Below are 16,672 nucleotides of genomic sequence, written 5' to 3'. Positions count from 1 at the left end.
TAAAAATGCTATAATGGTGCATGCATAATAGCTTCACTGAAATCAAAGCAGTATATCAAAGTTTAAATTTTATCAAGGTTGATCACATTCCGTAACTACAAGAGCTGCTGTGGGAACCAAATCTATGGCAGGATACTCTTGCTCTTCTGAAATATTTCCAGTTCATGGTTACAGGATTCTTCGAATATATATTCTCTTGCAAGTGTAAGTTATCTGAACTTAAAGTCCTGTATAAAAGGTCAAGCTTTAAGTACACAAGTTAAGTTGTTTCTGGCACACAAGGGTTTATGTATAGCTGCTTCTGATCTATCAGCTCAAGACTGTGATGGGACAGCTGGCAAGTGAAATAATGTGTATTGTTAGATGAGTTGACCTCAGAAAGTACAGACTATAGTTGCTTATTTGTCTGTATATTATTCTTGCCCTAACTACAAGGTTGGAGCCCATGTAGATCCTTTTATCTTGACGGACTTGGGACTGCTGCAGCCCAGCCCCCTAATATATTTAGATGTTACATGTGGGTCTATGCATGGAGGCAAGTTCAGAGGTCTGCTTTTTGAGATTATAAATCCTTTCCCACCCAAGTGGAACAAATTATGCCTATTGTTGCCCTCTGTGTCTTGTTTGACTGACATCAAATGTACAAGCAGAGAACAGGGCCAAAACATGTGGGGCAAAGTGGGGATAACACTATCCCCTAATGATTCCTAATTGCTTTCTGGAGCAATGACTTCAGTTAGAGGCATGGGTATAGCCAAGGGAGGGCTGGGGGGCAGCTGCCCCCCCATCAATTAAAAAAAATAGCAGAGGTTCTGCCCCCCTAACAAAAGGCCTGCCCCCTCAACAAAAATCCTGGCAACACCCATGGTTAGAGGAAAAATGTATGAATTCTAAAGAATTTTTAATCATTCTCATGTTTCACCCACACAGTAACTGTGTTAAGACAAAGTAAAAGTACTACTAACACGCTGTGGTTATCCCTTGGTTTTCAAGATTCACTGAAATTGATAGCCAATCACAAAACAAATCCACTTCAAAGAGTTTATTTTGTGGAATTCTTCTCATATAAAACTAAAGTCTACATAATTAAACAGTTTTACAAATTCTTTGATTTAAAGTTGGTGACCAGTTTTAAAAAGCCCAAGATCACACTGTATAGTACTCATTCTTTCCACAATTTTAGGATATGGCTATTAGCCAAGATGGCTCAGTATAAAAAAAAAAAAAGTGCAACTCACCAAGTATAATTAATACCGTTAAGTTACATTCTTGAGTACACTTTTAATTATCAGTTCTCAAACTGATAAAACTAAGCAGCACACACAGTGAATGAAGTCCCCACTGATTGAATTTTTAAGGCAACACTGTACTTATGTACTTCTGGCACTAATTGAGTTGCAACTGGATGTCTTCACCTGATTCAAGTACAGTTCTAAAAATACCTCTGGCAAAAAAAACTTCGTTTTTTTTAGTGTGAGCTGGAAGTAAATAAAAAGTACTGAAGGTACAAGTTAAAATGTTAGAAGCAACTGCCAACATGCAGAAACATACATATTTTAAAGCTTAGGAATAAACACAACTTAACTCTTTTTTTAAACTGAACTCAAGAAGTTTTCTGGTTAGAAATTTAGAACAGTGAAACATCTAGAAAAGGTAAAACAAACACTTCTAGAAATAGATAACACACAACATTCTAACATGTCTAGAAATAGATAACATATAATTCAAACAAACTCCAACTTGAAACAACTTTTGCCAATAAGGCTACATAATTGTCAAGTGCGTTTTTATATATGTGTGTATGTAATCTCTCTCTTTTAAACGCAATCGATGAAGCACTTCAGGTCAGTGTCATTAATCAAACAGATTTGAGTACAGCTCTGCTTCTTCTAAAATGATGTGCCCTTTTCTCCTTCAAAGGTGGCAAGGGGGAGGGAGAAAGAAAAGAGAGAAATTAGAGCACAATTATACTTTTTATAAAGTTCTTTCCTCCCACACCCCTGCCAGTGAAAAAAAGAGGTAGAAGAATTTTTATTAATTAATTTGATTAATTTGATTTGAACTGATTTTATAATGAATTGATTTTAGAATGCTGTATTATTTTACTGTTGTTAGCCGCTCTGAGCCCAGCTTTGGCTGGGGAGGGTGGGATATAAATAATAATAATAATAATAATAATAATAATAATAATAATAATAATCTGGTGGCATTTATGTTGATTTCCCCTAAATAGCTTTCCTCCATATCAAAAAGGAAGCTTTTTATATTTATTTAAAGGAAACTATCTTTTTGCTTGCTTGCTAAATGGAGAAACTGGTGGGAAGAGGGCTGGGGCTTCTGTGGAGGGAAAGATTTAGCTGGCTGCCTTATGCTGAAATGGGAGGTTGGGTACTATGTGAGAATGATGCATAGGGCGTTTTTCAGTAAGCAGTGCAAGCAAATGAGTGTCTACTCACATGCAAGCCCTACTTAATTCAATGAGGCTTACTCCCAGAAAGTAGAAGAAAGTTTAACTGAACTCAGGGGGCTTATGCATGCACAGAATCCATTTTAAGGCCCTCCACCACTGCCCCTCAGCTGCTCCAGGGAAGCATGGCACACCTTTCTCCTGCCACCACCGCAGGGAGTACAGTCAGGACCCTCTGCTGCTAGGGGAAGTGTGGCACACCCTCTGCCACTGCGAAGAGACACTCTGCCACCGTGGTGAGGTGTGGCAAGGCTCTCTGCTGCTGCAGGGAAGTGCGGTGCACCCTCCACAATCGCAGACAGGTACGGTGGAACGCTCTGCCACTGTGGGGAGCCCCAGCAAGGCCTTCTGCCACCGCAGATATATATTGTGATATATACAGATATTTACTTGGTGATATATTGTGATGCTGAGAACCATTTATCGCCCAGCCCTACCATCGCCTTACTAAATTTAGTAAGAACGTTTCAATGCCAAATTAAAATGTGGCGATAAGGCTTATGAAGGCAGGTGCTTATTTGTAATTGTCACTGTCAAGTCTGCAGCCAGAACACGCGATTATCCTGATTTCTTTAGGTCCCGAACAGGAGCAGCAGTAAGCTTTAAAGGTTGGCTCCAACTTACTTTTACCCAGAATACCTCTATCAAAATTAATTACCATGACCAATTTAGATACATTAATTTAAATGGGTCTACTCAGAATGCAGGGACGCGGGTGGCGCTGTGGGTAAAACCTCAGAGCCTAGGACTTGCCGATCGCATGGTCGGCGGTTTGAATCCCCGCGGCGGGGTGCGCTCCCGTCATTCGGTCCCAGCGCCTGCCAACCTAGCAGTTCGAAAGCACCCCTGGGTGCAAGTAGATAAATAGGGACCGCTTACCAGCGGGAAGGTAAACGGCGTTCCATGTGCTGCGCTGGCTCGCCAGATGCAGCTTGTCACGCTTGCCACGTGACCCGGAAGTGTCTGCGGACAGTGAGATGAGCGCACAACCCTAGAGTCTGGCAAGACTGGCCCGTACGGGCAGGGGTACCTTTACCTTTTACTCTGAATGCAAGTTAGTTGACCCAACACTTCAACAAATTAATAAAATTCAACTGATTAAGAGTTGCTGCCCTAATTATTTTATCTCCTCTAGTAGTCTGCAATCATATTCATACCTTAAGATAGTCCTCCTGAGTTACAATATTGTTCCTCAATCTGTTGTCTGGGTTACATAGACATGACACTACCGTCTGTATGCTTCGGTCCACAGATTTCTAAAGTAATTACATTTTATTAGTTTATTTTCAATACAGTATGTACACCATTGGTAAAAACAAATAAAGTTGTCTGTACCAAGACCTTTGCTGCAAAGGTTGGTATTTCCAAAATCAGATCTTTATTGTTTTAGTAACCTTTCTAGTAGCCACTTTGGAAGACACCACAACACTAACACAAAATGAAAGTTTCATTAAAACCATTTCTTCTCTTTAAAAACATACCCTTCATCTACAGTGAGGATTTCCTAGCATTAAATAAATTACATCCCAAATAGCAGTCTTGAAAATAGTCTTGTTAGATTAGGTAGATCCTACCAACAATAACGTTATCAAAATCAACTTTTGTTTGATCGCTGCATTCTAGAACTAGCAACTAGGGAAAAACAGAGAAGAGAACAAGAAATAACTTACAACCCCAATGTATCATTTGCTTAGGGGTACAGGGGGTTTGGACAGAATGAACACAGTTTTTACTATGATTAAAAGTTACATAACTATAATGATTGATCTGGAATTCTATGGACAAAGTTCCAATACAACTCCAAATTCAGAGGTAACAAAATTGTAGCATACTGCTGACCTGTGAATATTTACACAAAGTACATACACCATCCAGGGGACAGATATGAAGGACACATTCCCCACCTCTATGGGACTCATCCTCCACTTAAAAGGTTGTTCAGACATGCAAACACAGAACTTCAAAATGGCAAATATATATATAGAGAGAGAAAAACCATGCTGGGGTCAAAGATTTCAGCAGTAAGCCATGATTCATAAACAGGTGTACGTCTCTGAAATAGAACATTCTACTCGGCAGAATACTACTGTAGCCTCCTGCCCATTTGAGGCATTTAATCATCTTGTGTAATAAGAAACAAGTGGATTCTGGTCTGGCCAAGGACCTCCAACAGCAGAAATACAAATCCCATGCTAACGAATTTAGGCCACATTGCTTTAATTATCATTGCCATGCTACTTTCTCCAGCAATGGGCTCATGCATAGGAGAATGCTAAAATGTAAAGGCCAAGCATAGGACAAGAGGCTGAATGAAGCAAGACAGTAGCCTTTTCTCATTTAACTAGAGTATTTCTATTCACCCTTGGTCACAAAATACTTCAGGAACAGAGAGAAGCAATGCACACACACCCCTTTTTCATACTCTGCATTTCCTTATCTCTCATGTTCCCCTTTGGGGACGTTGAAAGAAATCATGGGTACCTTTTGTGGACTGTTTCCACAGGACTGTGCAGTCTCGGCCATAGAACACTCTGCCTGTTCTGCGCCTACCTCCAAATCACCACCATAATTCATGGTATAAGCCTATGTAAAATACAAAGTGTGAGTTAATATAAATTGACACTGTCTATTCCAGGTGCAGAAGAAATGGAAGTATTATATGCAAACTATTATATGAAATCGTGACCTTTTGCTCCCACACCAGTTAAAAGCTCAAAGGGTTGGATGGGCCATCCAGTAATTAAATAGGAATGTGGCAACTATCAGAAAGGTCTGTCCTTATTCTTCAAATAGCTAAAACCTTAGGCTGGCATAGGAGCAACTATAGAACCAGTAGTCACCATGCCAGTGAAGATAAACAACAAACCACAGGTTTTCATAGCATAGTATTTATTCATTTTTATTTTTAAACTCTTTTAACATGGATTGAGCTGTATCTTTGTTTATACTGAAGCGTATGACATGGAAAAATTACATAAAATTTAAACAAAACAATAAAAACTCAGATAAATGGTTCTGAATATATTAACAAAGTTATGTTGAAGTATATATACAAAATTACGGATATGAAATAATGTATAGTAATGGGTATCTGCATAGATTGGTGACCATAAGTAAAAAGTATTTTCATAGAACGATAATAGCAGAGTTGGAAGGGATTCACAAGGGTCACCTAGTCCAACACGTGCAATGCAGGAATTTCATACCCAACTCCTTCAACCATTCCTCATAAGGCTTGGTTTCCATACACTTGATTATCTTGGTCACCTCCTTCTGCACGTTCCATCCATCTTGTCACTATCCTTCCTACTGTGGTGCCCGGAACTGGACACAGTACTCCAGGTGTGGTCTCACCAAGGCATAATAGAGCAGGAGTATTACGCATATACAGGAATTTATAGGAAGAGGGGAAGGAGGGAGTGGGGGAGGAAAAAATTCAAATATGCACTTCATGCACGCCTGATAGACTTTTGTGGCTTCCTTGAAATGTCTAGTGCAAAGAATGGGATCTAAAATTTAACTCTTAATCTTAACATGTGCCAGATGCACAACTTCAGCACTACTCCGAAAAACAGACTGGGAACCTTTTTCAGCACTCACTTCCACTGTAGAAAAATCCTTCCATTTTTAATGAGACACTATTGTGGCAGTACTTCAGTATCTGAATTATTTTTTGTCAATTTAGCTTAATCAATCAAGCTTAAATACATGGTGTGACCCTCTTACCGGAGGCACAATATAGTTTCTGGGTTCTCCGGGTGGCCATTGTGGTGGAACCTTAAAAAATAAATAAGATGTTTCAATATGCAGCAGCCTTTAGCAGTAGACAGTTCAGCAAGTTTATTTATTTAAAAAAAAAATTACCTCAAAGAGGGTTTTTTAATGTCAGTCCTAAGATATACAATAATGCTATGTGTGAGCAGAAATCTGAATGCATTTTCACCAAGTTTATGAAGATCTGTTGAATCAGGATTTGCACAAGCTGGATACAGTACTATAAACAGAATACATGATCTCTTCAAAGGGGCGAGAGGAGGAGAGAAGAAGAAGCAAGCCATCTCAGTAACAGAACTGGACAAGGATAGGGCACCAAGAGTTGTATCCAACTAAGTAATCCCATTGGCGCAAGGACTTTTGCCTTTGTAGCAGGACATGCCTCACTGTAGCCAACATTTTATTCTTTTTAATGTGGATACCGCCCTTTTATTGTAAGTATTCTCAGGATTATTTACAATAGACTGAAAAAAGGTCCTATGCTTAAAGCAGCTCAGTGACCACAAAGCTAAATTCAATCAAATATCCATTCAGATATACTACCAGCACAGCACTCAAGACTACTTCCATTTTGGTAACTGTTCTTATAGAAAATCTTATTAACAAATCTAAATCATTTTATAGCCATTTATTCACAAATCTAAATCAATTTGAACAATCTGCCAGACATAAACTAAGTATTCATCTAAAATTAAAGAGATCAGGCTTAATCAAGCTTGGCTTTCACATTTCAGTAGTAGAAGTGAAATGTATTTCAACACAAACCTGATAGTTGTAAGCAGGCTGAAACCCTACAGGTACCTGTTGCTGAATTAATAAAGCTGGTGACCCATAAGGATATGCCTAAAAGTTAAAAAACCCATTGTTAGGCAAAAGCATATTCTTACAAGGCAACTATCATGGGCAAAGTGCCAGGTTAGCTAGTAAATGTATGGTGTGGTGTATACCCAATAGCAGACAATGACTTGTTAACCATGGCACAGCCTCATGCATCCTCTTCACCTTCATGCATAGACAAGAGACAGTATACTTCTTAATACCAGTTGTTGGGAATCATGAGTAACTTGAGTGCTATTGTCTTTGACCAGGTCCAGCAGAGCTCTTAAGTTATTTAAAACTTCCTATTTCTTGCTGCATCCAAACTTGGCAAATATTTTCCTCAAATCACAAGTTCTTTTTAAAAAACAAAAACAAGAAGAAGCCAGGATGCTTTAAATCTCCCCCCCTCACATGTAAAGGGGATGAGAATATGAGCCTGAGGTTACTGCTGGTTTGTTTATGTTTAAACCAAATACAATGGTACCTCAGGTTACATACGCTTCAGGTTACATATGCTTCAGGTTATAGACTCCGCTAACCCAGAAATAGTGCTTCAGGTTAAGAACTTTGCTTCAGGATGAGAACAGAAATCATGCTCCAGTGGTGCGGCAGGAGCAGGAGGCCCCATTAGCTAAAGTGATGCTTCGGGTTAAGAACAGTTTCAGGTTAAGAACGGACCTCCGGAACAAATTAAGTACTTAACCCAAGATACCACTGTATATATCTCCACAGGTCTAAGGTAAGTTTAGTTAAACCAGATTTGAAGTGGAAAGGACCTGCAAACATTAACTGTATCTGAAGTTCTAATAGCAAGACACCACACAAAAAGGCTGCTGCCTTGAGCGAACTGACTAGTTAAGAGGTACATAGGAGTTATGACAAATTCAAAGCTGCATTTAGTTTAGTAGAAAGCTTTGTTTCAAAAGGTAAAAAGGCTGTTATACAGCTATTTACTGTACAAAGAGTCCCCCCCCCAATATGAAATAATTCATGAGAATCCCACCTTCCCTGATAGACAACTTAGAAGATTTACATGCGTCTGGAAAGATGTAAATATGGAAGATTAGCAGCTTTGGGTTTAGATTAACAGTTTATGTCATATGGGAGGCACAAACTACATGAATATTCTGTGTCAGGAGAATGAAGCCTTTACCCCACATGCATTTTATGTTTGCCAGTTCTCATGTAATTTTTCAGAAGTATTTTAATCTGGGCTGTTTTCAGCCGGAACTAACTGGAACTGAGTTCCAGCACCTCTATAGAGTTGCTGTTCCCTGTCACAGTGCTCAGTGCTGTGCTATAGAGGCACCATGGCACTTGGAGCTGTGTGATGTAGGCAGTGGCAGTTTATATTATTTTGCCATGGTGAGCGGGCGAAGGAGAGATGTCCTCCTACATGAAAACAACTTTAATTGGTTGCTCCCCCCGCCCCTAACCAAAGGTTCCGGCACCTCTTTTTCTAGAAAAAAACGCCCAGATTTAAATAGCTAAATGTAACCCATTCCAAGCCTTTGCAATAGACAAGGAAGCAAGGAGTAATGGTTACAACATACAACCCTTATTCTTGTAGTACTGCTTAAGTCACATTTGTCCACCATTTATGCAGAAAACACTGAATCTTTAAATTCAATTTTTTTTAGTAACTCGAAATATGAAATAGCTGTGGAGGGCTGTTCATTTGTATTAAGGCCCTACTTTAGAAAATGTTACCTGAACATATTGTGTGACAGGACTCATGACAGCTGGAGGCTGCAAATATGCTTCCTGGTTGCTCCAAACACTGTGGAACTGAGGTGTGGGCGAATTAATAAGCACTGGTCTCGGTGGCACATGATAGGCACCTTGGAAGACAAGGGAAGCATTGAGAACTTTCATATACAGTAAAGCCCACAACTTACGTGGGGGGGGGGGGGGTTACATTCTGGGCATAGCGCCTAAAGCCAAAATCACATATAGTCAAAACACATTGGGTGCAATGGTGGGTGCGATTACCAAAGTTTTTTTTTTCTTGGGTGCCCACCCCCTTTTCAATTGTGTGTGGTTTTTTTAATTGCCAAGCATGTAAAGCTGAATACACACAAGTTAAATGTGCCTAAGTTGCAAGTGTATTGTATTTTAAAATACAAGCTTAGGCTTCTTTATCCTGAAGGAATTGTACAGCTGGTACTGTAATTATTTTTCTAGTTCCATAGAAGTCACAGACAGTACTAGCAGATATGCCACTGAACTACATCATGCAAAGGAGTTACTCTTGTGAATGCACGTTCACCAAGTAGTAAATCTCACTGTCTTCAATGAGGCTTACTCCCTAGTTAGTGTTTAGGATTGCATCCACAAGAGGCAGTCAAACAAACACCCTATGTGAACTAGGTGAGGCACTAGGATAGCATATAGCTGTATCTCCACTGGATTTATTAAGAGAAAGGAATTGCCAGCTGAGGAGAGTTTTGCCGTGTTGGCAGTCCCTGCTTTGCCCAAACAGGAAGCTATCACTGAAGGCTCTCCTGCTGGTGGAAAGCTCTGAAACAGTGTTTTAGGACAGGTCGCCAGTGGAGATCTTCTGGATTCAAAACTCTATGGATGCTTGGGCCTTTAAGCTATGTCAACCCGAAGAGTCTAGCAACAAGCCAGAAAACACCCATGAACACCACATTCTGCCATGGCTAGCACAAGCAAGCAGAGCTTGGGACATCTCTGCAGGTCTTCCCTGCTGTTCCCTGGGAAGCATTACAAATGCTCTGTAAAAATATTTGCTTTTATCAGCAAAACAACACACTATGGTACAAATCCGTATACATTCTTTATGTTTAAATTCCATAATTATTGCTGTGATTTATACTTATAAATTATAGTAACAACATTAAGTTTGGTACTACAAAGTTTCACCTGATATAGTTGAACGCGTTTAACGATACTCACATAGGTTTGGGTGTTTTCTTATTGCAGGTCCTAGTTTGAGTTTCTTTCCATGGAAGTTGATTTGTGACTGAAAAGAGAGTTATGTGAGAGTTTGATCCCTACATTTTCTTAATTGGGTTAAACATTGCAGACTATGGAACATACAAATGTCACAAGCATCTGCAACTGCTTTCATGGTATGTCATTCTAATTAGTACTTCCTCTAGTATAATTTATTTTTTCTAGAATTGTTAACTGACAAAATGGAAGCACAAATATATTCTGTAAAATAAGCAAAAAGGTGGAACAGTACCAGAAGGAAAAAAAAAAATTTTTTACCACACTGGTAGTGTACTGATACACTAAACACAGATTTCCAAAGAAGAGTTTCTTTTTAAACTTATTCGGGCAAAGAACTTTGATGTACCTTGATCTGGTGAAGTAGCTACCAGAAGCTTACTCATTTCTTCAATGAATAAAGTCAGTTATTCAGGAGTGATGTACACTTATCAATAAATCATTATTTTTCAATAGCAGTTTAATACCTGCAAGCATTGTCTGATAATGCAACCATTTCTACAGAGGCTAAGAACCTATGTGTAAACAAATTATAATCAGAAGTATAGCAGACTGAACACAACGCAAGAAGATACAGAGTTATCTGCTAGATGAACATTTGGAATGAGAAGAAGCAGTCTTTGGGTAGAAAGGAGACTCTTGAAAACAGTCAATTTGCATCCCACCTGAAACCAAGATTAGCCATTCTAATCCAATGTTCTCTTTACAAGTTGAACCCCTTACGAATCCCATGCCAAACCAGAACTGAACCCTTGGATATTGAAGATAATTCTCACATATAAGACATCCCAAATGACAACTTACTTCTACTATTTTCTGTACATCGACATTGTCCAAAAATGACACGAATCCATATCTGCAAAGGTAAGTCAAAATTAGCTACAGTAGTGTAACTTTTCAGCATTGGTACCACCACTTAAACTGAACCTCATAGACTAGAAGAAAAAACATCAAGGCAAGTACAGTCCCAAGCCAAACTGAGATGAAGAATGGATGATGGCAGTTACGTTACTGAAAGTTGGGGGGTGGAGACACTACTAATTTCTCAAACTTGATTGTCACTTCCTTGTAATTCTCAATGTCAAGGACAAGTGGATTTATTGATAGCCACACTGCTTCTTAATAAATTCCATTTATTTTGAAGATTTATATCCCACCCTATGGCTACAAGATCCCACAAAGTGGCTTACAATATTGATTAAACACATATGTATTATTTTATTTGTTGCATTTACATCCCACTCTTCATCAAATTGTCAGAGGGGAAAAATAAAATACTTTAACAGATATAAAATACACAGCAGCATCACATGTAAAACAAGAACAGTATTCTACAGGAGGCAACTACTTTAAACTCCTACCTAATCTCTTCCGAAGGCCTGCAAACATATTTAGCAGGACAAAATCAAAACACTATTACAATAAAATACAAAAACACGAGTTAAAAATCAGAGAGACACTAAACCATTTACAGTGTTCATGGCTGCAATTTACCAATTCACAGCTCACATAGATCTACGATGTGCTGGTATCTCTAATAGCAACTGATACTTCCTGTGCTTATCTTACCCCATCCACATTTACCCTAGCAGCTAATAGGCTAATTTGGTAAGACTGACACCTTATTAATGGTCACATTGTTATCAAGGCAATCTACTCACCCCTTGGACACACCAGTTCTGTCGGTGATTATTTTCACTTCTTTAACAGTGCCATATCGTGCAAAGAAGCTCCGAATTTCTGTCTCATCCATCTAGAAGTACATTGCAGCATATGAACAAAGGCACAGTGAAAATCATTGCAGTATCATGAATCTAACAAGTATGGCCTCAAAATTGTTTTTAAAGTGTTTGCAGCAAAATAATTAACTCTGAGCAGTTTATGATCCCGCAGCAACAATAACTTATTGTTGCTTAACGAAGTGCTAGAAGCTGAATGGAGCCAATGTACCTATTCTATGTGCTAGCAATATGCTGACTGACAGTGTTCGAAACTCCCATTGTTCTAGGCGCATTTTGTGACCGGAAATTTCATTAGCGTGAGCAGTTTATGAGCTCTGGGCACAGTACTGCGCCTAAGATTTCAGATTAAAACTGCAGAGTGGGAGGAAAGGAGGACCTTTTTCTGCCTCCCCACTTCCAGCTACTCTCTGAAGACTGGAGAAGACTTTCTTAAGAATATTAGGGGGTGAGCAGGGGAAGGACTAGACCATGTGAAAAATGAACATAATATTTTAGCTGCAGTTCATTCATTTTCAGCTTTGTATTCTTATTAAAAAAAGCACGCCTAGACATTCCGATGTTGTGCCCATAACCTAGGTTTAAGTTGCCATTTTGCTTCTAGATTTCATCTCAGTTTCAGTGTATCTGAAGAAGTGTGCATGCACACGAAAGCTCATACCAAGAACTAACTTAGTTGGTCTTTAAGGTGCTACTGGAAGGAATTTTTTTATTTTGATCTGTTTCTAACACTGCTGACTGAGGATATCTTAAAACTTAAACAAGACTTAAAATAGCTAGCTTTAGTCAGCAGCATAAGAACAGAAGGTAATGGGGGAAAGGCATATATGAGTGAGAGAACTGGAATTATCCTTAGTATGATTGCTGAGGGAGGCTGAGAAGTACTGAGTCTCAATGTAAGAAGGCAGCACACTGCCTAAAACTTCTCATTGGGTTTCTGAGACTTACTGCATATATTTTCTTCAATGCATCCTGAGCACAAGATATTTCTCCAAGTGAAAATAAGGTTGTAAAAATCCTTTCTAAAGGCTGTGCAGTTTTTTGAACTCCAAATTAGAGATATTTTGACTAAAGCAGTAATGCTACTAGCTCTCCAGCTGCATTTGAAGATCTTGTGATTACAATGTGTCAAACATTTGCTCCTACTCTGGACAGCCACTGGTTTTTTTATTGTGGCAAGATGAAAATTCTTAAGTCTGAGTAATGTATTTAAATGCAGCACTAGTGATAATACCTCCACATAAAGCAACCAAATAAGGAATCTTAAGTAATATCCGGGCTAGAGTAGTTTTTCAGTGCAATGCTATGCATATCTAATCAGAATTAAGTCCCCTTAAGTTCAAAAAGACTTAAGTTCCCATAAAAGCTTATTGTGCCTTTATTGTGCATATACTCATCTGCCCCAAGTCCTCAAAGACAGATCAATGCACCAATTTTAACAAGTCTTGATAAGCTCAAAATAAAAAGAATACATACCCGAATGTCAATTCCACCCACAAAAATGGTATTTGGCATGATTTTCCCTTCAGGCAGAACATAGCCTTGGCTTGTTGCAGGCAACTGAGCATTTTCCTCTCGGGTAATGTTTTGGGAGTCTTGATTTGCAGCAGACTATGAACAAATTTTATATACCATTTTATAAGAATTTTCACACTTGTTTATTAGACATTTTCTGCTCTATGTGGATAAAACTAACATGAGGAACAGAAGACCAAGTGCATTTTTCTAGCTAACATCAGGATTCTTTTTACCTTCCCTTGAAGTTTGTCTGCAACATGACTGTTTTAGAATGTTGCATTGGAAAATTTTAAGTACTGTGCCGCAAAGAGAAAAACTTTGGTCGTATTGTAGATTCATTACAGTCTCTAAGCAACACATGCCTATACAACACATGTATAATAAAAATATAATAATAATAATAATAATAATAATAATAATAATTTATACCCCGCCCATCTGGCTGAGTTTCCCCAGCCACTCTGGGCGGCTTCCAATCAAGTGTTAAAAACAATACAGCATTAAATATTAAAAACTTCCCTAAACAGGGCTGCCTTCAGATGTCTTTTAAAGAGAAGATAGCTGCTTATTTCCTTCACATCTGAAGGGAGGGTGTTCCACAGGGCGGGTGCCACTACCGAGAAGGCCCTCTGTCTGGTTCCCTGTAACCTCACTTCTCGCAATGAGGGAACCACCAAAAGGCTCTCAGCGCTGGATCTCTGTGTCCGGGCTGAAATGATGGGGGCGGAGACGCTCCTTCAGGTATACAGGACAGAGGCTGTTTGGGACTTTAAAAGGTCAGCACCAACACTTTGAATTGTGCTCAGAAACGTACTGAAACTATTCTATGTGCTAGCAATATTTGAAACTCTTAAAGCCTCGATTTAAGAATTAAACAGAATATTTGAGCAATTCTGTAGTTCTGTGGGGTCTTTACAAGATCAAAGCTACCTGTCCCTACCTAGTTGCAGAGATGCAGTGTGGGTTGCTGGTGCAAGTGTTGCACCCCCTTGGTGGACTGGGCAGCTGCCCTGCTCCTTCCTCCCCACCTTGTCCCACCCCACCCCGGAGGCCCCTCATGTCCCATGAACGTCGCTGCTTGCCTGGACACTGAGAAGCAGCTGGAGCCCCTCAGAGAGAAAGGGGGAACAAGCAGGAGGCATTTTCGTTAGGCAAGAGATGGCTCGGGCTGCAAAGCGATCGCCAGGATGCTTAGGAGCCTTGCGGGCTGCTTGGGATCCCAAACCCTTGAAATGAAAGTGCATGCTCCCTACACCCTCCCCGCCCCCGATCTCGCAGGGCAGCTTGCACCGAGGCTGCACAGACTGAAGAAGCCCCTTCTCGCAGTTTCCTCCACGCCGCTACCTCCTAGTTGACAAGAGTTAAGTAACTACGAGACATGTTTCATCCAAGAAAGAAGCGAACCACAGCGAACAGGTGCCCCGCACCCCGATATTACTGCCAGCCGATGCTCATTATTAGACACTTCCCGTTAGCCGCGAAACCAAATTAAGACGGTTCTTCTTTGGTCGCAAAGCGGCAGGGCCTGGGGCGCGTGCGCAGCACGAACGCAGCGGCGGTGCCCGCCATTCCTGCTCGTTTGGAGCCGCTCGCTTCGCACTCGACACACACAACACGCGTGCTCAAATTCAGCGTTAGCTGATCCGTTGGAGAGGACTATTCTCTTCCAGTTCCAGACACCCAACAAATGAGGGGGAACCGTTTTGCGGGAGGGACAGCGGCTTCAAATAAAGTTTTTTTTAAAAAAAAAAAATCGCCGCGCGACAAAATGGTGCCCTTTTCTCCTCACCGCCTTCCCTCCTCGCGCTCTACGGAGGCCTTTCCGGCGGCTTTTCACGAAGCCTTTCGAGGCCCGCTTCTCTTCCCGTCCCCCACGGCAGCCTCGACCCCTCAGTAGGTGCGGAGGAGGCGCCGACGCCTTCGCCCCAAGCCGCTATTTCGAGGCCGAGTCGAGCCGGCCTCTCCTCCCCTCACAAAAAGCCCACCTCGACGCGCGCGCCGCTAGATTCCGAAAGGGGCGACGAACGGACCCCGTTTCCCCTTCCCTACATGGATGGGGGGGAGCTCCCCCACCTCCACCCCCCGACTTAGCCCTCGCGGTTCTCTGAAAAGCCGTTCTTTTTACCGACGAAGTAAAAAAACGTGGCTGCCCCTGAAGAACTTGGAAAACCACTTTTACTTAACTTACCATCTTCTAGGGCAAACCTTTGAACTCGTTGAAATGGAAAACAAAGGTTTTCTCTCCCCCCCCCTTTAAGTAATAAATAAATAAAAACACCCCACCACAACCAAATCCACAATTTCCCCCTCCCCTCCCTTTAAAACATGTCAGCAGCTGCTCCAGAAAGCGCCCCTAGAGAGAGACCCCGCCCACGGCTCTTCGCCACACCCAAAAGGGGCCAAGGCGGGACTTGATCCTAATAATTTGCTCACTCCCCCCCTCAATTTTTAACGCTTATTCGGTTTATTTTTTAACCCGAGAGAGGCTGCCATATAGCGCTGTCACGTAGGAAGACCGTTTCAATGATATATATATATAAAAAGACACGCCACCTCGGTTTTACTTCCTACCTTTCCCCCGCGCTGAGGTAAAACTTTAAAAGGGATGGTGTTTTTTTTATTCGTTGGGGAGTGCGCGCGTGTCGCCGACCCCCATTTTTCTTCACCGTTCAGGACCGTCTTGAGTAAAAAATAAATTTAAGAGACCTTCAATCGGCTTTCACGTCAGCGGCTTAAAAGCGCTTTTTTAAACCGACACAGACCCTCGTGAGGTTACAGGAAGGGGGATGGTTGCGCATCTGTTAATCTGGGTCTGAATTAAAAACGTTTTTTCGTGTAAAAAATAATAATGAAGTGCTTAGATGACCTACCTTTTCTTATAGATAGCAACTGCCCTTATGCATAGTCACTATGTGGTTTGGTGCTGTCTTTTTTTTTGGCAGTCTTAACACCTTAGTGGCCTTAAATTAGGTATGTGGTAGAAGATAATAGCTTTGGGCCTGCAGTCCTCCCGGGTTTAAAAAGTCACATTGAATTCAGTGGGGCCTAATTCTAAGTAGACATGCATAGGATTGTGCTGTTAGTTACTAGCAAAGGGGCCATTGGCTGGACTTGGGGGTTCTGTGAGAAACGTGGGGTGCAATATTGGGGCCTGGGTTTGTTTTGTTCTCCCTTGCCTCAGAATCCACCGGTTGGCCACACTCAAAAGTGCGGCGAAAGGCAGGAGGAAGGTGTTAAAAATGGCTGTTGCCTTATTAAAAAAAATAAAAATAGTGTGATCATACAGCAACCATTCATAATGCCTGTTAACTATGTAATTTTGTGCTCCACAATTTTGCACTAGGTTTAGATTGATAAAGGGTTGTTGAGATGCTAAGTG

General features: G+C 40.8%; 1 protein-coding gene across 2 annotated transcripts; it reads right to left on the bottom strand.

Annotated features, from left to right (window-relative positions):
• Nucleotides 1-1,045: 1,045 nt before the first annotated feature.
• Nucleotides 1,046-15,636, bottom strand: DAZL (deleted in azoospermia like). 2 transcript variants are annotated; one of them, XM_082193542.1, is made up of 11 exons: nt 15,083-15,260; nt 13,252-13,386; nt 11,698-11,789; nt 10,841-10,892; nt 9,980-10,046; nt 8,771-8,901; nt 7,007-7,084; nt 6,194-6,244; nt 4,949-5,050; nt 3,625-3,723; nt 1,046-1,912 (listed from the first exon to the last, which is right to left on the bottom strand). In XM_082193542.1, the coding sequence occupies exons 2-11, from the start codon at nt 13,288-13,290 to the stop codon at nt 1,859-1,861; spliced, it is 765 nt and encodes a 254-aa protein (XP_082049668.1). In that variant the 5' UTR covers nt 13,291-13,386; nt 15,083-15,260; the 3' UTR covers nt 1,046-1,858. The 2 variants fall into 2 exon arrangements, with proteins under 2 accessions (XP_082049668.1, XP_082049667.1); XM_082193541.1 differs by lacking the exon at nt 15,083-15,260 and adding an exon at nt 15,482-15,636 and having other exon boundaries at nt 1,049-1,912.
• Nucleotides 15,637-16,672: the final 1,036 nt, after the last annotated feature.

This window comes from Podarcis vaucheri, assembly GCF_965113315.1.
Source record: "Podarcis vaucheri genome assembly, chromosome: 12".
In the NCBI taxonomy this organism is placed as follows: Eukaryota; Metazoa; Chordata; class Lepidosauria; order Squamata; family Lacertidae; genus Podarcis; species Podarcis vaucheri.
Note: the sequence above shows the minus strand (reverse complement) of the source record. Positions and strands in the feature narration are given on the sequence as shown.